General features: G+C 48.4%; 1 protein-coding gene across 8 annotated transcripts in view; it reads right to left on the reverse strand.

Moving 5' to 3' along the window:
• The window catches only part of NBEAL2 (neurobeachin like 2), a 220973-nt gene that overhangs the window by 103516 nt on the left and 89856 nt on the right, over window positions 1–27601 (reverse strand). For 5 of the 8 annotated variants that reach the window (XM_081834113.1, XM_081834111.1, XM_081834114.1 and 2 more), the window contains 5 exons: window positions 24929–25011; window positions 20016–20101; window positions 17735–18041; window positions 13286–13392; window positions 6842–6910 (listed from right to left, as the gene is read on the reverse strand). In XM_081834113.1, coding sequence (XP_081690239.1) covers window positions 6842–6910; window positions 13286–13392; window positions 17735–18041; window positions 20016–20101; window positions 24929–25011 — 652 coding nt within the window. Of the gene's footprint in view, window positions 1–6841; window positions 6911–13285; window positions 13393–15085; window positions 15174–17734; window positions 18042–20015; window positions 20102–24928; window positions 25012–27601 lie in introns of those variants that run through there. The other 3 variants (XM_081834115.1, XM_081834117.1, XM_081834118.1) reach the window with 3 other exon arrangements.

Raw genomic sequence — 27601 nt, forward strand, 5'->3', positions numbered from 1 at the left:
GCAGTTAATGGCGTGTAAACAGGGGAGCCGATCTGTACGTGAGTACTGGACTGAGTTCAGCATGCTGATTCATAGACTGGGGTGGGACCTTGCGAGTGAACCTATTCAAATGCTGTTTGAAGAAGGGCTCTCTCCGGCAGTGAAAGATGAACTTTCCCGGGCGCCCAGGGCGGAGTCTATGGATCATCTGACTAAATCAGCGCTGTCCATAGGAGCGCGCCAGGAGGCAAGGGCTTTGGAAAAGCGGGAAGGAAAAGGGGAACGTTGGAAGGATTTCCGCATTCCAGAGATTCCGGAGCAGCCTTTCCCGCCAGCAGAGCCGATGGAAATTGGAACAGCGCGCGCGCGCGCAGTTTCAAACACCAGTGAAGGGCGGAAGAAGGAGGGGAAGGGCGCCAAGAGATGTTATCTCTGCCAACAGCCAGGTCACTTTGCCAGAGTCTGTCCGCAAAGGAAGGAATGGCAAGGAATGGCGGGAACTGTTGGGGGGAAGGAGGAAGGAGAAACAAGCAGCGAGCAAGTAAAAGCCAACGCCTGGCTGCCAGCATCAGGGCACCGCAGTCAGGCAGAGGAGAAGTGAATGTGCCCACGCCGGAACCTCCAAGACCAGCGCTTGTGATAGAGGTGTTGCTGGAACTGTCCAATGGACACCCACTAAAGATAAAAGCGCTATTGGATTCAGGCAGCTCCTGTAATTTCATGAGTAAGGAGTTTGCAGCTGAACACCAGATACAGACTATCCCATTAAGTAAGCCTTTGCAGGTTACCACGATTGATGGGAGGGAACTGTTGGGAGGAGAAGTGAGCCAGCAGACTGTTCCAATGGTAATGAGGGTGGCAAGACACACAGAACTGATAGCGTTTAACGTAGCCACTTTGGGAGGAGCTCCCATTATTTTGGGAATGAGCTGGCTAGCACTACACGATCCTCTAGTAGGCTGGCATCAGAGAGTGGTTTCCTTTGGATCAGCACATTGCCTAGAACACTGCAAAGAGGGAGAGGTTCAGGCAGGGGCCAGGGCCACTCTAGCAGGGGTGGAAGTGATGGGCAAGGGCAAGGTGCCACCACAATATGCTGACTTGATTGACGTCTTTAGCGAAAAGGAAGCAGATAGACTGCCCCCGCACAGACCCTTTGACTGTCAAATTAACTTACTCCCAGGAGCACAATTGCCAGTGGGCAAGCTGTATGCAATGTCAGACAGTGAAATGCAGGAGTTAAGGGAGTTCATTGACAAGAATCTCAAGCGAGGTTTCATCAGAGAGTCACGAGCGGTGGGGGGCAGCCCAGTGTTCTTTGTGGACAAAAAACACACGGGCAAACCGAGGCTTGTATGTGACTTCAGAAGCCTAAATGCAGTGTCAGAACCAGTGACTTTCCCTATGCCTAGAATTGATGACATTCTGACACAGGTGAGAAAAGGGAAAATTTTTACCAAGCTGGACCTTAGGGGGGCATATAACTTGATACGTGTGAGAAAGGGGGATGAGTGGAAGACCACTATGTTCACCCCCTTGGGGGCTTTTGAGTATTTAGTTATGCCTTTCGGATTACAAGCGGGCTCCGCCTGCTTTCAATCATTCATGAATCACGTCCTGGGGCCACTGCTCTACAAGAACTGCGTAGCGTTCTTAGATGACGTCCTGGTGTACTCAGCGAATGAGGAGCAGCATGTGCGAGATGTAAGAGAGGTACTGAGCAAGTTGCGAGAAAATCGGCTGTGGGTGAAACTGGAGAAGTGTCAGTTTCATACCAGGGAGGTGGAATTCCTGGGGTACCGGTTGTCTGACAAGGGCTTGGCCATGGATCCCAGCAAGGTTCAAGCGGTACTGGAATGGAAAACACCAAAGACCAAGAAGGACGTGCAAAGGTTCCTGGGCTTCGGAAACTTCTATAGGAAGTTCATCAAGAACTTTGCCCATTTGACAGCGCCTATCACGGATTGTCTTAGTAGCAAAAAGAAATTTGTTTGGACGGAAGAAGCGCAGCAGGCGTTCGAACGCTTAAAGCAGGCGTTTGCGTCGGAAGAGCAACTGTTGCATGTGGATCTACAACAACCAATGAGAGTGGAGACTGACGCGTCAGACCGAGCGGTGGGGGCCGTTCTTCTCCAGCCGGGAAAAGATACGTCTGAATGGAGACCGTGTGCATTCTTCTCGCGGAAGTTGAACAAATCCGAGAGGAACTACACAGTATACGACCGAGAACTGCTCGCCATTCATGAAGCCTTCCGGAAATGGCGGCACTTGCTGATTGGGGCGCAGCACAAGGTTCAAGTCCGAACTGACCACAAAAATCTGGAATATTGGAGAACAGCCCGAGTGCTGAACCAGAGACAAGTACGATGGGCCCAGGAGTTCTCCAAATTCCACTTTGAGATTCGTTACGTGCCCGGATCCGAGAACGTGAGGGCGGACGCTCTTTCCAGGAAACCTGAGTACTTAGAGGGGGAGGGAGCGCCCGAGGCAAGGCATGTAATCCCTGAAGACCGCTGGGTGTGTGGGGCGGCATTGGTGGGGCAGAGGGAACTGATAGAGGGTACTGAGAACGATGAATACGCCCAAGGGAAACTCAGAGAGCTCCGGAGGGCAGAGGAGAACACAGGGGGGTTTGAAGAAAAGAACGGGGCGTTGTATTACAAAGGGGCACTGTACATACCCGACGGGGAACTGAGGGGCAGAGTACTCAAGCAGTTGCATGACAGCCCCACCGCGGGACATTTTGGACAGCACAAAACCATGTGGTTGGTTACCAGGGAGTTTTGGTGGCCCAAGGTGAGGGAGGACGTACGGGAATATGTCAGGGGTTGCGTCAGGTGCCAGCGAGCAAAAGGAGAGAGGGTGGCGCCAGCGGGGCTATTACAACCCTTACCCACGCCCGAAAGGCCATGGGAGGCAGTATCCATAGATTTTATGACGGACCTGCCAAAATCCAAAGGCAAAACAGCTGTCATGGTGGTGGTAGATCTATTAACCAAGATGTGTCATTTTATAGCTTGTTCACATGCAGTCACAGCGGAGGAAACCGCCAAGTTGTTTGTAGAACATATTTTTAGGTTGCATGGCGCCCCCTTGAGGGTTTTGAGCGACAGAGGGAAACAATTTACTTCCAGGTTCTGGAGGAAACTGATGAGCTTATTACACGTAGAACTCAATTTCTCAACTGCTCGGCACCCAGAAACCAATGGGCAAGCGGAAAGGGCAAATGGGATTTTACAACAATACCTGAGGTGTTATGTAAAAGACAGAGAAAATGATTGGGTGGATAAGTTACCTCTAGCAGAATTTGCCTACAACAACGCGGAGAACGTGTCCACAGGGATGAGTCCCTTTCTGGCAAATTATGGGTGTCACCCCCGGGCATTCCCAGGAGAGGGAGGGGAGAGGTGGAGCGTGCCGGCGGCGGAATATTTTTTTGAAGAGATGGAAGCGATCCACCGTCAGCTTCAACTTAACTTAGAGAAAGCCAAGGAAGAATATAAGAAGCAAGCAGACAAAAATAGGAGGGAAGGTGAAACCATAAGGGTGGGGGACCGGGTGTGGTTATCCACCCAAGGACTACCGTTCAAAGGAGGGTGTAAGAAATTGAGACCCAAAAGATTGGGACCCTTTGAGGTCATACAGCAGGTCAACCCAGTAGCATTCAAACTCAGGCTGCCCAGTCACATGAAGTTACACCCAGTATTTCACAGGTCATTACTGTCGCCGTACCGAGAGGGACGTGAGTGGGGGGAGCATGAGAGAGAGGCCACCCAAACGCCCGTGATAGAAGAGAGAGAGCGCGACATGAACGTGGCAGGAATCATTGATTCCAGGTGGAAGGGGAATCAGGTGGAATATCTGGTAGAATGGGAGGGGGAAGTAGAGTCGGAAAACACTTGGGTACCAGCAGAGGTAGTCAATGACGAGGTTTTAATAGAAACATTTCATCAGCGTTTCCCAAGAAAACCACAACCCGTGGCACGATTTAGAAGGGAACACTTTGGTACCACCGATGAGGAAGGAGAGTTTGAAGGGTTCCCTGAGTCAGGGGTGGGTGAGGAAGCCGACTCAGACGAAGAAGAGGAAGACGGGGAGAGAGACGGTACGCCGTGGCTAGAAGTGTTTGAATCCTCGGACGACGAGGAGAGTTCCTTCAGGGGCTTTCCGTCCTCACCGCCAGTGGGAGAGGAGGCGGGAGGGGGTGAAGGGGGCCCTGGGGGGGAGGTGGATGTCAGGGAACTGCCATCGGAGAGAGAGGTGGTGGATAAGTTCCATGAGAATAGGAGAGAATCTGCAGCAGAAGGAACCAGCAGGGGGAGTGCAGGAGTCACAGCGGAGGGGAGGCTCTGGGATACTTCCAGTGACGACAGCGAAGAGGTAACAAGACCCCCGTTAGGAACTCCCACCCTGCGCCGGAAACTGTCACGCAGAGAGTCACGAAAGCGCATGTCTGTCAAACAGCTTTTATGTTGGCGTAGGTTCCGTAGACGCCCACTGTCAGATTCTACCAGCGACTAACGGAGTCATGCTTTGGGGAGCTCCGTTAGTGCCTAGGTTGGGATGACCAACCAAACCCCAGAGGGATCAAGCTTTACGCACAAGCAGCTCATTATCCCATCACATTAGGGTACATGTGCACAGCCTGTCAGGGGAAGGTACATAAACCAGTAGCTGCAACTGTACCATGAAGCATGGACCTCAGAATAAATGCCTAAATTCTGGACTGGTGTGTGTTTAGGTAATCCATAGCTGTAGAAGCGACTTTCTTTGACAATAAAGAGTTAAACTCTCTGCCGTGTGAATTCCTTTCGCTGGGAAGCACCCTTGGAAATGAACGTTATGTATTTCTGTGAAAAAGATATGAAAGGATTTTAAAGCTTCGCAAAGAGCAAGTCGGTGGCCTACTGAACATGCAGCAACCGCCACACGTTCTTATACGGCGCCATGAGAAAGCAAGGCACATTATACAACACTGAATCCATGTGCTCTAAAATATCCAGTTGTGTCAATTGGATGTCTCGTTCAAATGCTGACGACACCACAGCAATGAAATCGAGAGATAAATGCAATGCCGGCGTGAGGGTGCGATCAGAAAAAAAACAACCGTTCAGGTTGCTCACAAGGAGGAAAGAATGAGGGATAGGTTAAATAATAAAAAAAGGCTAAGATACCAAACCGGCAAACTCCACAATACAGGGGTTTGAAAGACAAATCATCTTATGCGTTTTCAAAACCAGCAATCTTAAGGCCAGCTGCTTGGTTCTTTAATTACTGTATTTTTCATCCCATAGGGCGCACCGGCCCATTTCCCCTTCATTTTTGGAGGGGGAAAAGTGCGTCCTATAGAGCGAAAAATATGGTAGCAGCTCACCTTAAGGCACACAGATGTAAACATTTAGAAGCAAATAAGGTGAGAGAACTTTAGGGGTTTTATACACCCTATTATGAATATTATCAGCAAAATGGGAAATTGATGTGGACAGCCATTTATTTTATGATGATTTGAAATTTGATCTTGAACTTACTTAGTATGTTGGGGGTCTTATTGGCTACGGTGCCTTCCTTGCTTTAATTTACTTATTTTATTTTATTTTATTTCTTTCCTTAATTATCTTTCAAAAAGCAAGCTGTATGAAGCATGGGATTGTATCAGGCTAAGCTTATTGACGGTGTTCTGCAGTATTCCGTAGGCACTCATCTGATTTTCAGCAAAGTATAAAAAGCGAGAAATGTTTGGTGGAGAGAATGAAGACGGTTGAGATGACCTCGCGGCGTGGAAAGGAAAGACAACAGCATGCGTCAGGTCTACTGGGGGAGGGCGGCAATGCAGGAATTGCAGAAAAGGGAGGGGGCAGGATCACGGCGGGTCTTGCCAGCCCCCATGGCAAGAATTCCACCCTAAAAGGGTGGCAGTCCCTCCATGATCCCCTTGTATTATACCTGCCGCATGCATCTCAGAAGGGAACTTGCAACTGCTCAGAGCCAGCTGGCAATGTATGTCAAGAACCCAGAAGGAAGGACAAAACTGTTAGAATTCCTGCTCTGTTATTGCAGTCATGGGATTTTTGTCTATCACATGACGGTGTATGTTTTGACTCCACAGAGTGGGAAGTGACGGAGACAGGATGTTTGTGTTACTCTGTTCTGTGAAGTGGGACTACTGTCCTTGTTCTTTCTCTCTTTGCTGTCTGATGCTAGAGAGAGAGGGAGCCATGTTGCAGTGCTCCGTGTGTGTTTATATGTAAATAAAGTAAAAAGGTAAAGGGACCCCTGACCATCAGGTCCAGTCGTGGCCGACTCTGGGGTTGTGGTGCTCATCTCGCTTTATTGGCCAAGGGAGCCGGCGTACAGCTTCCAGGTCATGTGGCCAGCATGACTAAGCCACTTCTGGCGAATCAGAGCAGCGCACAGAAATGCCGTTTACCTTCCCGCCGGAGCAGTACCTATTTATCTACTTGCACTTTGACATGCTTTCGAATTACTAGGTTGGCAGGAGCAGGGACCGAGCAACGGGAGCTCACCCTGTTGCGGGGATTTGAACCGCCGACCTTGTGATCGGCAAGGTTTAACCTACAGAGCCACCAGCTTAGTCCTGCTGGCCACATGACCTGGAAGCTGTATGCCGGCTCCCTCGGCCAGTAAAGCGAGATGAGCGCCGCAACCCTCCGAGTTGGCCACGACTGGACCTAATGGTCAGGGGTCCCTTTACCTTTATTATTCTTACCTCTTCCGTATTATTTAAATTCCCTCCTTTCCAATCCCGGGAAATCCCTCCGTGCCCCGTGAAGGAAAAAGGAGAGCGCATGCAAACCCACGTGCAGAGCCCATCATCTCACACACCACAAGGTGCAGGCAATACCTGGCAGGTTTCCGTCTCGGTCGCGGCGGAATCGTCCCCGGACACTTTGCACTCCCCACTCAGGTAGAGCTGTCGGAAACGGGGTCAGAAAACCAATGTCATTCAAGGGAGAAGGGAGAGGGAAGCAAGGGAGGAAGGAGGAGGACAGGGGCAGGCTAGGCCAGGGCTAGCCACAGCCGCGTTGAGGGCCAGCCTTTATTATATCTTGCACCATTGCCAAATGTAGAAAGCTCTTGGCAGGTCAAATGTACAGGCTGGTCGAGGCTGAGGCGTCTGAGGGCATCTGAACGCCCGTCTCAGCATTCGCCCCTATGCTATACGACAAGTCTGCGTTCCACCAATGTGAGAAACGGCCAAAGTTAGGACCAGGTGCATGCTATGAATCTGCAAAAGCTTAAGAACGGCAGCATATTGAGCACCAAAACCCACCTCCTGAGAAGCTCAGCTGCATTTCTAAGCCAAAGGGCTGCAAGATTGGGTTTAGAAGTCTAAGGTTCGTGGTTTGCAAAATGTGAGAAATCCAAGAGGCTGGGCATATGACATTTCTAATAGTGGGGGCCATCAGATGCTCCCTTCTTGGTGCACATGTGAAGAATCCAGTCCCCATATGTGCATCTTAATACAGTGGGACCTCGGGTTAAGTACTTAATTTGTTCCGGAGGTCCATTCTTAACCTGAAACTGTTCTTAATCTGAAGCACCACTTTAGCTAATTGGGGCCTCCTGCTGCTGCCGTGCTGCTGGAGCACAATTTCTGTTCTCATCCTGAAGCAAAGTTCTTAACCCGAGGTACTATTTCTGGGTTAGCGGAGTCTGTAACCTGAAGCGTATGTAACCCGAGGTATCACTGTATTGGTTCTCAAACGCCTTGATACTCAAACAACTTGGAACCCAACACTGCAAACCCGTAAGTAAGTGTTCCAGTTTGAGAACTTTTTCCGGAAGCTGAACGTGCTCCGTTTTGAGTATTACGCTTCCGACTGGAGTGCCACGCTTCCGTTTTGAGTGTTACGTTGAGCAAATATGTTTGCTGTTTATTTTGCGTTTTTGAGGCTCTTTTTTGTTGTTTTTGTGACTGTGACTGTATGGAGCCCAGTTCAGCTACTGATTGATTGATTGATTGATTGTTTGTGTGACTGCAGCACATTGCTTATTCCTTTCATTTTATGGATCCATGGTCTCATCAGATAGTGAAATTCATGTTAAACTGCTGTTTTAGGGGTTGTTTTTAAAAGTCTGGAACGTATTAATCCATTTTGCATTGCTTTCTATGGAAAAGGGCGCCTTGGTTTTGGAATGCTTTGGTTTTGGAACGGACTTCTGGAACAGATTAAGTTTGAGAACCAAGGTACCACTGTAATAAATAACAATAATAGCCTCAAAGTTCTAAACCAGCCTTTCTCAACCTGTGGGTCCCCAGATGTTGTTGAACTACAACTCCCATCACCCCTAGCTAGCAAGGCCAGAGCTCAGGGATGATGGGAGTTGTAGTCCAACAACATCTGGGGACCCACAAATTGCGAACTGCAGCTCTGAACAGTCTCGGCCCTGTATACCCAAAGGAGAGCCTCTAACCCCCATTGTCCAGCCCGGACACTGAGGTCCACCTCCGAGGGCCTTCCGGCAGTTTCCTCACCATGAAAAGTGAGGTTACAGGGAACCAGGCAGAGGGCCTTCTCAGCAGTGGCGCCCACCCTGTGGAACGCCCTCCCTTCAGATGTTAAGGAGATAAAGAACTACACAACCTTGAGACAACATCTGGAGGCAGCCTAGCTCAGGGAAGTTTGTAAAGGTTGATTTTTTGTGTGTTTTTAATATTTTTGTTGGGAGTGTGGCTGGGGTAACCCAGTCAGATGGGCGCCGTACATATAATAAAATTGTTATTGTTGCTGTTGTTACTATTCCGTGGCGCTTGTCCCAACATGCGCATACGTGCGCGCACACAAATAAAGCCCCAGAATCTTTGAACGTGAGCCTGGCTGTATGCGTCCAATGAATAAAAACGCCCATCAGCTGCTGAAAACAGGAAGCACGGACTATAAAGCCGTTTCCCAGAGACGCCCCACGGTGCAGACATTACACTGATGCTTAAATCACAGGGTAGAAGCGGAGAAAAGCCTGGTTAAGATTCCTAAGGAGGATTGTGGCAAACAGCTTCAAAGCAATTGCGGCTAAAATGGGAGCTTAGCACCTCCAGGAGGTCAGCTCAGCGGGGCAGGAAGGCAGAACAAGCTGGTTCAGCCTTTTGCAGGACGTAAGGCTGCCTTCAGATGTCTTCTAAAAGTCTGGTAGTTGTTGTTCTCTTTGACATCTGATGGGAGGGCGTTCCTCAGGGCGGGCGCCACCACCGAGAAGGCCCTCTGCCTGGTTCCCTGTAGCTTTGCTTCTCGCAATGAGGGAACTGCCAGAAAACCCTCGGTGCTGGACCTCAGCGTATGGGCAGAACGATGGGGGTGGAGACGCTCCTTCAGGTATACTGGACTGAGGCCGTTTAGGGCTTTAAAGGTCAGCACCAACACTTTGAATTGTGCTCGGAAACGTACTGGGAGCCAATGTAGGTCTTTCAAGACCGGTGTTATATGGTCTCGGTGGCTGCACCCAGTCACCCGTCTAGCTGCTGCATTCTGGATTAGTTGTAGTTTCCGAGTCACCTTCAAAGGTAGCCCCATGTAGAGCGCATTGCAGTAGTCCAAGCAGGAGATAACCACAGCATGCACCACTCTGGCGAGACAGTCTGCGGGCAGGTAGGGTCTCAGCCTACGTTCCAGATGGAGCTGGTAAACAGCTGCCCTGGACACGGATTTGACCTGTGCCTCCATGGACAGCTGTGAGTCCAAAATGACTCCCAGGCTGCGCACCTGGTCCTTCAGGGGCACAGTTACCCCATTCAGGACCAGGGAATCCTCCACACCTGCCCGCCTCCTGTCCCCCCAAAACAGTACTTCTGTCTTGTCAGGATTCAACCTCAATCTGTTAGCCACCATCCATCCTCCAACCGCCTCCAGGCACTCACACAGGACCTTCACCGCCTTCACTGGTTCTGATTTGAAAGATGTACGTATTTTTCGCTCTATAGAACACACCCGACCATAGGACGCACCTTGTTTTAGAGGGGGAGAACAAGAAAAAAAATTATCCCCCTCTCTGCTCAGCGCCCCTTCAGCGAAGCGGCAGGAGAAATGAAACTGAAGCTCTCCCTGCTTCAGCAAAAGGAACCCGAAGCCTTTGGAGTGCAGCGCGAGTTCCCGCTGTGCTCCAAAGGCTTCAGGAAGCTATCCCTGAAGCCTGGGGATCGAGAGGGGTTGGTGCGCACTGACCCCTCTCGCTCTCCAGGCTTCAGCGAAAGCAACGCATAGCCTCCGGAGTGCGGAGGGAGCACTTCCTCTGAGCTTCGGAGGCTTCGCGTTGCTATCGCTGAAGCCAAGGAGCCTGCATTCGCTCCATAGGACACACACACATTTCCCCTTAATTTTTGGAGGGGGAAAAGTGCGTCCTATAGAGCAAAAAATGCGGTACGTGAACGGCTGCAAAACCCCGCAAGAATAAACTGCTACTCCGACCATGCGAAGAAGTATAAAGGCACAATAAAAAAAGGGATAAAAACCACTCAGACACAACAATGTATGTTCTCGGACAGTCCAGAACGACGCCAAAGCAGCAAAACAATGCGACAAGGAACAGGGAGCAGTATAAATCTACTCACTGTTTCGTCACATCAGTTGGGTGTTTAGGAATCTCGATGTACGAGCACATTAGTGTGCTTGAGTAATTTTATCTGTATCTTTATGGCACCTTTATACTTTTTGTGGATTTCGAACTGCGTTTCATATTTTGCTCTCGCCCAATTCTGTGCCTACGTGGCGAGAAAAGGCCCTGATCCCACGACTGGAAGAGATTATGGAAACTGTGTGTGTGATAGGAATTTTGTCTTAGATATATGTTAAATGTTCATAAGTGTACCAACCAAGCACATACATAGATCAGCACAGGAAGACCGACCTGGAACCATTTTTGATTCCCAAACTGAGCAAATGCTTTCTCTGCAAGGTCAAAGTGGGAAACCTCCCCACTGTCTCTTTCCTCACAAATCCTGTCTTAAGGGCACATTTAAGATATGAATAGGGTGTGAGCCTGTGACCTGGCCCAGGAACTAAGTATTTATCATTACAAAAGACTGGCCAGGCTCCCATGGCAATCCAATCACTTGATTAGCAGGTAACTTGCCAGACAGGAGATAAACAACGGCAGGAGAAAAACAACATTCAAATTTCTGTTTTAGACCGCCTTTTCTGTGACGTAGGTATGATGTATCTGAGGGGTGGTCTTGATCTATAGGGTGGCAATTTAAAATGTCAATATATGGCCTTGCACGCCACTGTTCTGGGTTCTTCCTCCTTTCCTGCGTGTGAGGGGAGCACCCTGTTGCAACAGATCAATAAAGATCAGGCTTACTAGCTGCTTTGCTTCTCAATATTCTCTGGTTGGCCTCTGTTATTTTCTCCTACCATTAGGGAACCTATGTAAGGACTCTATATGTGCCTTCTGCATGATCCATGGAGGATGGTCAGATACAAAGCACCGAAGCATCTCGATTTGTTCTGCAGGAAGGCTGCTATCATTCCTTTCCTCTCTTCCAAACACCCCCATTGCTTCCTTCTGCAGGTTCACCAGCAAATCTCCAAGCCCAAATGCCGGAGGTGAGACACTTTTGGCCCTCCAGGTGTCCTGGGACTCCAACTCTCATCAGTCTCAGCCACAATGGCCAATGATCAGGAGTCCTGGGACTCGTGGTCAGCAACACAGGCTCCCCATCCCCAAAGAAGGTAAAAGCTTCGCCTGCACCGTGCCTAAAAAACACGGGTCTAAGCGGCTCCCCCCTTGCCCCATCATCCTTTCCCAGGGAAAACTCGCTCTTTAAAGACAGATTGGAACAAATGGCAATCCGAGTAAAAAACGATTTTTCACAGGGTTTTCATTGTACGCCTTGTTTTTATCTTTTTTCGCAACCTGGCAACTAGTAGTCTGCCTCCCTTACCCCTCATATTCATTACTGTTTTAAATGTAATAATTGTACCATTGTGGGAAGGGGCATTGCTGATCTGTTTTGCTTTGGTTTAATTATGTATCTTTTGTTTTCATATGTTGTGAACCGCCCTGTGAACTTTGGGTGAAGGGTGGTATAATAATAGCAATAATAATAGCAATAGCAATAATAATAATAATAATAATAATAATAATAATAATAATAATAATAATAATATAATAATAATAATAATAGGGAAAGGCCTGGAGAATGCAGAGGGACGAGACATAGTGTGGATAAGCCCAAAGACAGGAACAAAAAAGATTCCGACTACACATCAGAAATAACTTTATGACGGCAAGAGCCTCAGGAGGGGGTAGTTTCTCCGTCCTTAGATGGGTCTCTTCTTCTGGCACAGCGCAACTCCAAAGCCACAGCAGTCTTGCTCTGGTTCCACACCAGAGAAAAAAACAAAACCTTAGCACGTAAAATCAAGGGGGAGGCGGTTTTTGGATGAAGGTCACCAGCCCTGGTTTCTCAGCCCTGGTTTCGCTGGATGCGGCGTGAAGGTTTCAACATCCTTGCCTCAGCCAAATAATGCTTCTCCCACATAACCAATGGTTCATGCCGCTGAAGGTAAAGGTAAAGGTAAAGGGACCCCTGACCATTAGGTCCAGTTGTGGCCGACTCTGGGGTTGCGGCACTCATCTCGCTTTATTGGCCGAGGGAGCCGGCGTACAGCTTCCGGGTCATGTGGCCAGCATGACTAAGCCACTTCTGGCGAACCAGAGCAGCGCACAGAAACACCGTTTACCTTCCCGCCGGAGTGGTACCTATTTATCTACTTGTACTTGGACGTGCTTTTGAACTGCTAGGTTGGCAGGAGCAGGGAACGAGCAACGGAAGCTCACCCCATCGCAGGGATTCGAACCACCGACCTTCAGATCAGCAAGTCCTAGGCTCTGTGGTTTAACCCACAGCGCCACCCGCGTCCCTTAAAAAGGCTCAATTTTGCACCCCAGAGATTAACTTTTCCTGGCTGCTGTGAACCAGAACACCCCTGGTTCTGAGCTCGTAAGCTCAGCTTTAGGCATCTGAGACCCTCAACTGTGATGTTATCTGTTCTACTTTTATTCTGCTTTTTCTCCCAAGAGCTGAGGGTAGCAAGGGGAACAAAAAAGGCACACAAAATGCCATTATTTTCAAGCGGGTGTGGGTGTGCCTTAACTGCACCACGACTAGGGGATATTCAAAGAGCGATTTGAGCATCTCTTGTAAAACTAGCATTGCCTTGGGCAGCGGCATTAGCCAGACTCCTTTCCAAACGCAGGATTTATATAAAAAAAATATTTAAGCAATTTGGCAGGACTCAAGTGAATGCAAAGCCAAACCCCCAATGATGGTACTGTATTATTACTGTACCTTACTGTTCTGTATCAGGCGTATGATGTGCTCAAAGCAGTTGTTGCTCAGAAAGATGGCCTGCAGGACGGGACGGTCATCGCAGTTTAACATTTCCGGAATGGCATCTGCAGCAGAGGTAGAAGAAGAAGAAGAAGAGTTTGGATTTGATATCCCACCTTTCACTCCCTTTAAAGAGTCTCAAAGCGTCTAACATTCTCCTTTCCTTTCCTTCCCCACAACAAACATTCTGTGAGGTGAGTGGGGCTGAGAGACTTCAGAGAAATGTGACTGGCCCAAGGTTACTCAGCCAAGCGGAGACGCGAACCCGGTTCACCAGATTACAAGACTACCGCTCTTAACCACTACACCACACTGACAAAGGATCTCACTAAACCATCCATAAAGAAGGCTGATCACCGAAGAATGGATGCTTTTGAATTCTGGTGCTGGAGGAGACTCTTGAGAGTCCCATGGACTGCAAGAAGATCCAACCTCTCCATTCTGAAGGAAATCAGCCCTGAGTGCTCACTGGAAGGACAGATCCCGAAGCTGAGGCTCCAATACTTTGGCCACCTCCTGAGAAGAGAAGACTCCCTGGAAAAGACCCTGATGTTGGGAAAGATGGAGGGCACAAGGAGAAGGGGACGACAGAGGACGAGATGGTTGGACAGTGTTCTCGAAGCTACCAGCATGAGTTTGACCCAACTGCGGGAGGCAGTGGAAGACAGGAGTGCCTGGTGTGCTCTGGTCCAGGGGGTCACGAAGAGGCAAACACAACTAAACGACTAAAAAAACAAAAAACCATCAGCACACAACCAGCCAGAGGATGCTCAGAAAGATGCTCAGATACAAAGCATAAAGTTTTAGATTGATGGAGGTGGACTGAAATTCAGGTATCCCAGCATTTTTGCTAAACAGAGCGCCGTACGAGAACAGTGATTGAAGCAGAAAGGCTTTTCCTGATCCTGATATGCACTCAGTTCCTGAAGATTTCCACTCCTCCAACTCTCCTTCCAGAAGTCTGTACCCTCCACTCCTGTTTACACAAGGCTTGGGACCAAAAGGGATGGTCAAAGGAAGAGATCAATATGTTGGACAATTTGAAAAAAAAAATCAAAACCTAATGAAATCGCAGGGAGGGTTTGAAACTTGAGCAACAGGAAGAAAGTGATAGTAGATGGAATAAAGGTAAAGGGACCCCTGACCATTAGGTCCAGTCGTGGATGACTGGGGTTGCGGTGCTCATCTCGCTTTATTGGCCGAGAGAGCCGGCGTACAGCTTCCAGGTCATGTGGCCAGCATGACTAAGCCGCTTCTGGCAAACCAGAGCAGCGCACAGAAATGCCGTTTACCTTCCCGCCAGAGCGGTACCTATTTATCTACTTGCACTTTGCCGTGTTTCGGACTGCTAGGTTGGCAGGAGCAGGGACCGAGCAATGGGAGCTCACCCCGTCGCGGGGATTCAAACCGCCAACCTTCTGATCGGCAAGTCCTAGGCTCTGTGGTTTAACCCACAGCGCCACCCGCATCCTGTAGCTTGTTTAGCTTATATGTAAATCTGGCACTAGGCACTGCTCAGAGGCATTCCAGTTTGAACAACTGCGAGGCTCTGAGAAATAGCCAGTCGCTATTTGCTTTCTATACCGATCAGGCCCAATTTACAGATGTCGAAAGCAGAGGCTCCAAAAGGGAGCTTGCCTATTCTTGCAACTCTATGGTCCTTGTGATGCATTAGTCTCAGATGACGGACGTTGGCAGAAAGGCAGATGTTCAAGGGGCTTTCAAAATTAGAGATCCTTCTTTCTAATGGACTGATACCTTTTTGGAAGATGGGAACAAGCAGCTGCGTCCTGCCATACCACCACCCTAGCAACGTACAACCTGTTTCCATGGCAGCCCTTCCAACTTAGTTCTAGAAGAGCAGGGGACTTGGAATTTAAAGCTCTCCACAGTGGGATTTCCCCTTGACTCACCACACCACTGGGGAAAGAGCAATACGTTTCCGAGCACAATTCAAAGTGTTGGTGCTGACCTTTCAAGCCCTGAACGGCCTTGGGCCCAGTATATCTGAAGGACCGTCTCCTCCCCCATCGTTCTGACCAGACACTGAGGTCCAGCTCCAAGGGCCTTCTGGCGGTTCCCTCCCTGCGAGAAGTGAGGTTGCAGGGAACCGGGCAGAGGGCCTTCTCGGTGGTGGTGCCCGCCCTCTGGAATGCCCTCCCATCAGATGTCAAAGAGATAAACAACTACCAGACTTTTAGAAGACATCTGAAGGGAAGCTTTTCATGTTTGATGTTTTACTGTGTTTTCTGTTCGGAGCCACCCAGAGTGGCTGGGGAAACCCAGCTTGATGTGCAGGGTATAAATATTATTAATAAGGGCCAGGGTCCAACTCAGGACTTTGCCCACCCCCTTCAAATCAGCTGCTCAGAGTGGCAACCCAGTCAGAAGGGCAGACTACAAACAACAACAGCAATAGAAAAATTCACTTGGGGCCAGGCTGGTTTTGCAGTGGTGCTGTGGTCTAAACCACAGAGCCTAGGACTTGCTGATCAGAAGGTCGTGGTTTGAATCCCCACGATGAGGTGAGCTCCTGTTGCTCAGTCCCTGCTCCTGCCAACCTAGCAGTTCAAAAGCACGTCAAAGTGCAAGTAGACAAATAGGTACCGCTCCAGCAAGATGAGCGCCGCAACCCCAGAGTCAGCCATGACTGGACCTACCAGGGTTCATTCTACCTGAATTCTGTTTTGAGACATGGGACCCATTTTTTTTACCCAAACATGCATTTGGGGGATCTATTTAATAATAATAATAATAATAATAATAATAATAATAATAATAATAATAATTATTATTTTATTATTTATACCCTGCTCATATAGCTGGGTTTCCCCAGCCACTCCGGGCAGCTTCCAGCACGTATAAAAACATAATAAAATGTGAAACATTTCTTAATTTCTTTGCCATATGCTTGTATGGTGTTATTGCTGCTGGTGCAATCCGCTTTAGGCCAGTCCATGACCCACCAAGTTGGAAGATCCAATGGCCTAGATCGGCCTTTCGCAAGGTTGAGTCCCCAGATATTCCTGAACTACAACTCCCATCAGCCCAAGCCATCTTGGCCCAAATTGGACCAGTGATGGTGGTGATTGTAGTCGAACAACACCTGGGGAACTAAGCTTGGGGATAGCTGCCTAGAGCAGTGTTCCCCAACCTTGGGCCTCCAGCTGTTTTTGGACTACAACTCCCATCATCCCTCGCTAGCAAGACCAGTGGTCAAGGATGATGGGAATTGTAGTCTAAAAACAGCTGGAGGCCCAAGGTTGGGGAACACTGGCCTAGAGGACCCAACCGGCTGAAGCTTCATGCAGACGTATATGATGGCAGCCAAGGACGAGGCGTGGAAAAGACAACTGAATCCCGGCCAGTGAAAAAAAGACAGCCACAGAACCAAGAAGTTACACAGAACAAAAGAAATTACTGCGAAAATCCCTGAAACGAGAGAAGTAATTGACTATAGAATAACAAAAATAACAAAAATAAACTAGAATTAAACAAAGACTTAACGAGATGCCAGCTACAAAACTTGTTTCAGTGAACTAATCAGTTTCCTCAGAAGGAAATAAAGAAATTATAAGATTTTAAGTGATATCAACAAGCTTCCTCGAGTTTACAAAGAAAGTATGAAAACCCCAATGACCTCAATTCTCTATTTAAGAGAATCAAGCAGTAGTGATAAGAAATTGAGGTTTTAAAGTTTCAAACAAACTCAAAAAAACAGAGCAGAAACTCAAAATAGTTTTAAACATCACCCTATTTAAGAGAACCAAGCAGTAGCAGTAAGTAATTGAGGTTTGAAGTTTCCAAACAAACTCAAAAACAGGGCTGAGGAGCTCCTGGCTGCTGATGTTAAAGAAAGGTATGAAACCTAGACAGCATCTTAAAAAGCAGAGACATCACCTTGCCAACAAAGGTCCGTATAGTTAAAGCCAGTAGTGATATATGGGATAGCTGGGCCATAAAGAAGGCTGATCGCTGAAGAATGGATGTTTTTGAATTATGGTGCTGGAAGAGACTCTTGAGAGTCCCATGGACTGCAAGAAGACCAAACCTGTCCATTCTTAAAGACATCAGCCCTGAGTGCTCACTGGAAGGACAGATCCTGAAGCTAAGGCTCCAATACTTTGGCCACCTCAGGAGAAGAGAAGACTCCCTGGAAAAGACCCTGATGTTGGGAAAGATGGAGGGCACAAGGAGAAGGGGACGACAGAGGACGAGATGGTTGGACAGTGTTCTCAAAGCTACCAGCATGAGTTTGACCAAACTGTGGGAGACAGTGGAAGACAGGAGTGCCTGGTGTGCTCTGGTCCAGGGCGTCACGAAGAGTCGGACACGACTAAACAACAATATTGAAACCTCAATGGCAAGTTTTAAATGTAGCCCGATTTAAGAGAATCCAGCACCTACCCAACATGTTCACCCTGAGTGCGATGAGTCTCTCCTCCCAGTGAGGGCCGGGAGAGCCTTCCAGCGACGCCATGGGCTGGTCCGAGTTCAAGACCTTGAAGTAGCTGTCTAAGATGGCTCGGATCTCGACTTGGCGCTGGTCGGGGCTACTGGCGTGGAGAACGTGGACCATGCCGACCAAGCCCTTCAGGGTCAACTGCAGCAGTTTGGAGTCTCTGGGGGGCCCGCTGACCGGGGAACACCACCTCCGAAGCACCAGCATGAGGACCTCGACCGAGGACGGGGTGACCACCAGGAGAGCGTTTTGCTGTTGAGAAGAGAAAGCAAGATCAACGTTCAGAGCCTGGGCTTGAGAAAGGATGCGCTGAAGTATTTTGCACTGTGCCAAAGCAGAGCTTCCCAAACTTTTACGATAAGATACAATACAGTGGTACCTCAGGTTACATACGCTTCAGATTACAGACTCCGCTAACCCAGAAATAGTACCTCAGGTTAAGAACTTTGCTTCAGGATGAGAACAGAAATTGTGCTCCAGCGGCGCGGTGGCAGCGGGAGGCCCCATTAGCTAAAGTGGTGCTTCAGGTTAAGAACAGTTTCAGGTTAAGAACGGACCTCCGGAACAAATTAAGTACTTAAACTGAGGTACCACTGTATCTTTATTGTCATTGTCCCATACAGAACAATGAAACTGAAAAATCTACATAAGACATGCAAAACCCCTTAAAAACTCTGACCTAACAAACCCTGACTCCCCTCCAGAGAGCTCTCAGCTGCAGCGGCTGCACGCCCCACCATCTTCATATTTTCATGTTGCCAACACACTTTTTAGGTACACGTCTAAATTCAGTGTTATAAGCAAAAGGTAAAGGTAAAGGGACCCCTGGCCTTTAGGTTCAGTCGTGGCCGACTCTGGGGTTGTGGCGCTCATCTCGCTTTATTGGCCAAGGGAGCCAGCGTACAGCTTCCAGGTCATGTGGCCAGCAGGACTAAGCCGCTTCTGGCGAACCAGAGCAGCGCACGGAAACGCCGTTTACCTTCCAGCCGGAGCGGCACCTATTTATCTACTTGCACTTTGATGTGCTTTCAAACTGCTAGGTTGGCAGGAGAAGGGACCGAGCAACGGGAGCTCACCCCGTCGCAGGGATTCAAACCACCGACCTTCTGATCGGCAAGTCCTAGGCTCTGTGGTTTAACCCACAGCGCCACCCGCATCCCATAGCTTGTTTAGCTTATAAACAGGATGAAGGCGGGGGAGCCTTCACCCCGCTGCCCTGAAGAGGCTTTGCGCGGCTATCCCAGAAGCCAGATCCCTCTTGCTGTTCTGGCTTCTGGGATTCAGAATATTTTTTTTTCTTGTTTTCCTCCTCCAAAAACTAGGTGCACCTTATGGTCTGGTGCGTCTTATAGAGCGAAAAAGACGGTATGTTTCACAGGTTGCAAAAGAAGGGCTTTGCACCTTGCCTGGCGGGAAAACCATGCACCTTGTGCCCCTCCTGGGCAACACCCACCCGCCTGTGACTCCCAAGCCTCCCCTGATCTGTCAAAACAAAGGGGGAAGGGGGCAGGAGATCTGTACTGCCAGATGTCCCCGGTTCCCCTTCGGCAGAGGTGGTGGCAGACAGCAGCTCCTGAAACCTGCCAGAGCCAACTGCGCTACCAGGCTGCTGCTGCCATGTTTCCCGGGACAGATTTGCAAATCTGGGGACATTCCGGGGAAGGAATTTGTCCAGGGACAGATTTGCAAATCCGGGGACTGTCCCCGGGAACCAGGGACGTCTGGTAACCAGTACGTTTCCGAGCACAATTCAAAGTGTTGGTGCTCACTTTTCAAGCCCTAAACGGCCTCGGTCCAGTATACCTGAAGGAGCGTCTCCACCCCCATTGTTCTACCCGGACACTGAGGTCCAGCGCTGAGGGCCTTCTGGCGGTTCCCTTCCTGCGAGAAGCCAAGTTACAGGGAACCAGGCAGAGGGCCTTCTCGGTGGTGGCACCTGCCCTGTGGAACGCCCACCCACCAGATGTCAAAGAGGAAAAACAACTACCAGACTTTTAGAAGACATCTGAAGGCAGACCTCTTTAGGGAAGCTTTTAATGTTTGATGTATTACAGTATTTTAATATTTTTTTGGAAGCCACCCCGAGTGGCTGGGGAAGCCCAGCCAGATGGGCGGGGTATAAATAACAAATTATATTATTATTATTATTATAGCATAACTTCACCACCAGCTGAGGGTCTCTACTTCCTGGGCAGAGCCTGAAATTTCACAGAGAGGAAAGCTTGCCTTGGCTCCGGAGACGATGGCGCCGAAGAGATGGATCAGCCGCACCTGAAGGACCTCAGGAAGTTGCTCGCCCTCTTGGAAGCACTCTATCGAAGGAGGCAAGAGAGAAAGGCGTTTTGGATAGGGAAGAAATACATCGGAAAACAAAAAGGAACAACTCCCAGCAGTGCTCGGTTTGTAACACAGAACACAAGTGCTTGCTCTCATTTTGGAAAGATAACCATCCATATTCTGCAAATAAAAAGAAAAGTTATTTTGATGCTATACTGTGCTGAAGCATAGTTAAAGCTCTGGTTTTCCCAGTAGGGATGTATGGAAGTGAGAGCTGGACCATAAAGAAGGCTGATCGCTGAAGAATTGATGCTTTTGAATTCTGGTGCTGGAGGAGACTCTTGAGAGTCCCATGGACTGCAAGGAGATCAAATCTCTCCATTCTGAAGGAAACCAGCCCTGAGTGCTCACTGGAAGGACAGATTCTGAAGCTGAGGCTCCAAGACTTTGGCCACCTCATGAGAAGAGTCGAGTCCCTGGAAAAGACCCTGATGTTGGGAAAGATGGAGGGTGCAAGGAGAAGGGGACGACAGAGGACAAGATGGATGGACAGTGTTCTCGAAGCTACCAGCATGAGTTTGACCAAACTGCGGGAGTTAGTGGAAGACAGGAGGGTCTGGCGTGCTCTGGTCCAGGGGGTCACGAAGAGTCGGACACGACTAAACCACTAAACAACACCAACAGCAACCTGTGCTGAAATGTTAAATAAATAAATATTGATTTGTACCCTGCAATCCCTGGCCGGAGCCGGGCTCAGGGCGGCTAACATCATAAAACTAACACAGTATACAAAGAACATAACAATTAATTAAAATACATCTTAAAATTAAAATGTGTGGGGCCTGCTTGGTGTTTTTACATGAGTAGAATGTGTGCTTTTATTTAAAATGCATCTCTGGGTTATTTGTGGGCCATAGGAATTCATTCATTTTCTCCCCCAAAATATAGTTTGGCCCCCCACAAGGACTGAGGGACTGTGGACCGGCCCCCTGCTGAAAAAGTTTGCTGACCCCTGGTCTAGTCCAACGCCCGGCAATGCAGGAATCAATCTGGCCTGATCTGGTATAAGGCAACTTGCTATGTTTTTGGACCAAGTGTTGGTCATGCTCAGACGGGAGAACATGAGACTCTTAATCTCCGGGTCGTGGGTTTGAGTTTCGGGTTGGGCAAGAGATTCCTGCATTGCAGGGGCTTGGACTGGATGACCCTCGGGGTCCCTTTCCAACAATTCTGTAATCACACGGCTGCACCCAAAACGACCCAAATAGCTCAGAGAAATCCCCCACTGGCAGCCAAAGCCATTATTAATGCTCAGTCGATGTGAGTGCCTTGCAGTTTGCAGGCACCTGGCAAGGGGGGGAAAACCCTGAAAACTCCTAGGGAGTTTTTTTATAGATACAAAAATAAAAAAAAACCGAAATCTGCCAACGGTTTCTGCAAATCCATTCCCCTGAACTAATTTGATGCTTTTTGAAGAAGTGGCTCTTGAGAAACCAGTGACACAGACCTTCCTTCTCACGGAGATCAGCCCAGCATTTATTGACTGTGATCCCTTTGACAGCCCAGAGGCAACACAGGAGATAAATTAAATTTAGATCGGCGGGGAAGGGGAGAGATAATGGCACTTTAAATGTCTAGAATTGCAGGGTGGGGGGGGGGGGGAATTACATCTCCCTTGCTTTTTTAAAAAATAAAAATAAATAGTTACTCATAGATGCACTTATTTTTCTTTCAGTTTGCATAGATGCTCCCCCACCTTAAAGCTGACATGTGAATCTAATACATATTTTGGCAGGAGAAAAGGCTGACCATGCAAACTGGCAGGGATATCTGGTCTCCCGGGGTAGAAAAAAGTCACTTAATGCAGATTAATTGCTCTTTAATCACGCTTAAAAAAAATTGGCAGGCGTAAGAGGGTTGCCCTCAGCACTTTGGAAAACAGGCTTACTGGGAGAGAGGCATCTGGGAATGTCGTTTGTGGGCAGAAGGGGCAGTTGACTCGGAACCTGTTTATTTTTAAGCAAAAGGGGTGTTTAAAACACTAAAAACGTCCCCGAACAGAGCCACCGTCAGATGTCTTTAAAAAAAATTGCATCGCTGTTTATCTGCATTGGCTTCCCAGTTTTCTGCAAGGTTTTCATTCGTGGATTTTGCAGTGTGCAGCTGGCAAGAGGAGAGACTGGAAACAGTCCTGAGCATGGGTAGGCAAACTAAGGCCCGGGGGTCGGATCCGGCCCGCGGACGGTCCGGGAATCAGTGTGTTTTTACATGAGTAGAATGTGTCCTTTTATTTAAAATGCATCTCTGGGTTATCTGTGGGGCATAGAAATTCGTTCATTTCCCCCCCCCCCCGAATTTTTTTTTATTGGTTTTCCAAGTTTAAAACAAACACATCAACAGACTTAATGGGGGGGGGAATCAAAAAAGAGAAAAAACAAGCAAACAAACAAACAAACAAACCAACAAACACATATCCTAACTGTAGAAATTCCATTTTTGTTGACATTGTTAAGTGACTTCCTTGAGTCCCCCTGGCTGAGTTTCCATATAAATCATTGTAGCAGTTTTCCAAAATAAAATTTGCATAGTCCTATTAACATCTTTCTTTCTTTTCATATTGACTTTTATCCATATATTTAAATTCTAGGCCTATTTGGTACTCGCAAATAATTCTATTTAAGTTATCTGAGCATATTTAACTAAATCTTCTTTAAATTTCATCCATTCTTCTTGGTGCTCCTCCTCCTTCTAGTGGAGCATAGGAATTTGTTCATCCCCTCCCCCCCAAAAAAATATATAGTCTGGCCCCCCACAAGGTCTGAGGGGCAGTGGACCGGCCCCCTGCTGAAAAGTTTGCTGACCCCTGGTCTTGAGTCTTATGAGATGTGAGTCTCGCCTCTTTCGTGAGCTCACTTGGGGGGGGGGGGCTGGGCAAGACACTCTTTGTCTCTCTCTCCCACATACACACTGTTAAGTTGTGGGTGAACATATCAGACGACACAGCGGTTCTCCAAACAGCTCTTGTTTATTCACAGGCCAGAACTGAACTGAACTGAACTGAAGGGTTCAGCCAGCCTGCTTATATAGAGCTCCAGTACAACGTAACTGTAACCATTTTCTAAAACTATCCAATCACTGAACGTCACTTTCGATCCCTTATTTGCATAACTATCTACAGTATCCCCCTGCTGGCCCAGGGTGAGAACTTCAGTACATAACACACACACCCCGTCTACCTCGTCGTCATGACCTGAACATTGACACACAAGGCAAACACTAAATTTTATTTTGTGGCATTACAGTATAGTGGCCGCTTGGGTTGTGAATGTGATCCGTGCGGGATTCACGTTCACAACCCGCATCTACACATGCGAGGGTTGCAATTCGGGGCTTCTGCACATGCGCAAAGCATGATTTTGCGCTTCTGCGCACGAGCAACCACCGAAACCCGGAAGTAACCCGTTCTGGTACTTCCAGGTTTTGGCGGTCCGTCAACCGGAAAAACGCAACCTGAAGGAGCTGTAACCCGAGGTATGACGATACACAAGTGAACATGAAGCTCAATTCCCCATAAGAGTTGCTTCCTGTCCAAACAACACGCAGCCTCCATCACACTCTTGTGAACAGTGAATATTGTGAATTTTGTTCCTTGTATGAACCAGCAACTTTGATCTCTTATTTCACACATTTTCCCCCTGATTTTGTTAACCACAGGAAGGGCGGGGGAGGTAAACAGGGCAACCAAAGCTGCACTGCACAATCCCTGGAAATCTTAGTTAGCCTGTCTTCTGAAATCTCCATCGCCCAGGAGGACTAGGAACTTGCTCAGCAGTGGCTGCTTTTAAATGAACTTGGAAAATGTGATGAAAGGGCCCGGCTCTGCTTTCCTGGCTTGTGTGTGTGTGCAACAGATCAATTAAGAAGCTGTCCTGATAAAACCAGCACTCGTGGTTTGTTTCCTGGTCTGCACAAAACGCAAAAAGTCAACTTCCAGTTTGTTTCTTCCCTGGCACGACAGAATTCGGAATGAGTGGATCAGGAAAACTTTGGTGCTGCAAACACCTGGATCGGTTGTGTTAAGGTGAGTTGTGCATGGACAGCGGGACAGGCAGTGAAGAAGAAAACAGTGGTACCTTGGTTCTCAAACGCTTTAGTTCTCAAACACCTTCGTTCTCAAACTCCAAAAACCCAAAAGTAAGTGTTCCAGTTTTTAAATGTTTTTTGGAAGCCGAACGTCCGATGCGGCTGTCAGCTATTGTTTCCAGGGCACCTGCACCAATCAGAAGCTGTGCCTTGGTTTTTGAACATTTCGAAAGTCAAACGGACTTCCCGAACTGATTAAGTTTGGTGCTTTTGTTTCTGCTACTTTGCGATTTTATTTTTGAGGCTTTTTCAGTTAATTTGTTTTTGTGACTGTGTGGAGCCCAGTTCTGCTACTGATTGATTGATTGTGTGACTGTGGAAATGGACAAAAGCCCCCCATCCAAACAATGACTATCATCTGTGCAGATAAGAAAAAAATATTATTTTAATTTTTATCAACTACAATACTCTCTTCTCTATTTTATAGTACAGTCCATTGATTACTGCTTTCATTTTATGGATCAATGGTCTTGTTAGATAGCAAAATTCATGTGAAATTGCTGTTTTAGGGGTTGTTTTTAAAAGTCTGGAACAGATTAATCCATTGTGTATTGCTTTCTATAAGAACGCGCACCTTGGTTTTGCAACGCTTTGGTTTTGGAACGGACTTCCGAAACGGATTTAGCTTGAGAAGCAAGGTACCAGTGTACTGCCATTCTTGAGTGGAAAAACCTGGGAAGGCCGCGAGGGTGGAGAGAGAGCGAAAATGAAGTATTTACCTTGGAAAAACGAGTTGAACTCCTGAGGCAACACAGCTGGCGCAAACTTGTATTTGCTCTTCTCTTTCATGCTGACGATCTCCCTAGGAGAGGCGAGAAATGCAGAGGGGCGTGAGAAAGGTTTTGTAGACGAAGGAGGCAGCTTTCACACAGGGTGGTACAACACAACACAAGCACAAACGCCAGCGAGAAGCGTTCTTCTAGTTAGGACTCCCTGGTCCAGAATGGGGCAACTGTGCCCCTGAAGGACCAGGTGCGCAGCCTGGGAGTCATTTTGGACTCACAGCTGTCCTTGGAGGCGCAGGTCAATTCTGTGTCCAGGGCAGCTGTTTATCAGCTCCATCTGGTATGCAGGATGAGGCCCTGCCTGCCTACACACTGTCTCACCATAGTGGTGCATGCTCTGGTTATCTCCTGCTTGGACTACTGCAATGCGCTCTATGTGGGGCAACCTTTGAAGGTGACCCAGAAACTACAACTAATCCTAGACCTGTGATTGGGAGCAGCCGCCAAGACTATATAACACCGGTCTTGAAAGATCTACATTGGCTCCCAGTACGTTTCTGTGCACAAAGCATTGGTGCTGACATTTAAAGCCTTAAACGGCCTGGGTCCTGCATACCTGAAGGAGCGTCTCCACCCCCATTGTTCTGCCCGGACACTGAGATCCAGTGCCGAGGGCCTTCTGGCAGTTCCCTCCCTGGGAGAAGCCAAGTTATAGGGAACCAGGCAGAGGGCCTTCTCAGTAGTGGCCCCCGCCCTGTGGAGCACCCTCCCACCAGATGTCAAAGAGAAGAACAACTCTCAGACTTTTAAAAGACATCCGAAGGCAGCCCTGTTTAGGGAAGCTTTCAATGTTTAACAGACCACTGTATTTTAATACTTTGTTGGAAGTTGCCCAGGGTGGCTGGGGAGACCCAGCCAGATGGGCGGGGTATAAACAATAAATTATTGTTATTATTATTATAGGGGTTGCAGGAGGAGTTAGGAACACAGGAAACTGCTTTATCCAGAATCAGGGCGACTGGTCTATCTGAGGGCTCACCAACACTTCCCAATATCCCCACTGCTTTATCCCAGGAGGAAAACCCTCTTTAAGGCTGTGGGATGTGATACATAAGTAGCAGTCAAGTACAACATTCCTTGTTTTCCTAGAGCGGACATGCAGGGGGATGTTTGGTCCAGCCAGTTGAAAACTTCCTGTTTCCTCCTGGCCTGGAGCATCCTTCCTTTGCATGTGACGAGAGGTGGGCGTGACCTTACCTGCGCAGGTAACAAAAGGGACAAGGCACACAGCACTCTCCCTCTTTTTGACTCCCTCCGTTGTTGGAGCAGCTTTTGAGGGAGCTGTTTGTTGGAGCCGTTTAGGGAAGCTTTTAATGTTTGACGGACTACAGTCATACCTCATGTTACGTCTTTTCAGGTTGCGTCCGGCGGCGACCCGGAAGTACTGGAAAGGGTTACCTCCGGGTTTCGCCGCTTGTGCATGCGCAGAAGCGCTAGATCGCGCCATGCACCTGCACAGATATGGCGCTTCAGGTTGCGCTCTTTTCAGGTTGCGAACGGGCCTCCGGAATGGATCTCGTTTGCAACAAGAGGTACCACTGCATTTTATTTTAATATTTTGTTGGAAGCTGCCCAGAGTGGCTAGGAAAACCCAGCCAGATGGGTAAAGGACCCCTGACCATTAGGTCCAGTCGTGGCCGACTCTGGGGTTGTGGTGCTCATCTCGTTTTATTGGCCGAGGGAGCCGGCGTACAGCTTCCGGGTCATGTGACCAGCATGACTAAGCCGCTTCTGGCGAACCAGAGCAGTGCATGGAAACGCCGTTGACCTTCCCACCAGAGTGATACCTATTTATCTACTTGCATTTTGATGTGCTTTCGAATTGCTAGGTTGGCAGGAGCAGGGACTGAGCAACGGGAGCTCACCCCGTCGCGGGGAATCGAACCGCCAACCTTCTGATCAGCAAGTCCTAGGCTCTGTGGTTTAACCCACAGCACCACCTGCGTCCAGAATGCCCAGAGTGGCTAGGAAAACCCAGCCAGATGAGTAGGATATAAATTAATAATAATAATAATAATAATAATAATAATAATAATAATAATAATTATTATTATTATTATTATACTGTACGGGGATCGAACCTGCAACCTTGGCATTATCGGCACTGTGCTCTTGCCAACTCAGCTGGGTGAAGGCGAACCAGAAGACACTGCTGTTTGTGCCCACCCTGTGATTGACCTGTCTCCTTGACAGATCCTTGACACTTGGTTCCCTACTGGCTGGTTTCCTAACTGGAAATGCCAGCAGCTGAACCCAGAAGCTCCTGCGTGAAAATGGCTGAGCTGCCACGGACTTCCAGCCCCGTCCCCAGTCGCAACCCCGACTCTCGTCGTTCCACGTGTCTGCAATCACCCCGCGCAGGAATGGATTTTGGCAGCCAGCCCCAAAACCTGAGCCCACGAATCGCGGCAGCCGCTCTCCTGCTGCCAGCCGAAAGCAAACGCTTCATTGATTTCCCAGTAAAATTAAGTGCTCTTGATTAATGGAAGGTATAAACAAACCAAAGCTTTTGTTTTAACAGCCCTGCTTGGCATTCTCTGCCTGCCCCAAGGGACACGGGCATTTTCAGATCTCAAGAGCGCCTTCAAATCGTAAACCCTGAAATGC

This window comes from Podarcis erhardii (genome assembly GCF_964252035.2).
Source record: "Podarcis erhardii genome assembly, chromosome: 12".
NCBI classification, from domain to species: Eukaryota; Metazoa; Chordata; class Lepidosauria; order Squamata; family Lacertidae; genus Podarcis; species Podarcis erhardii.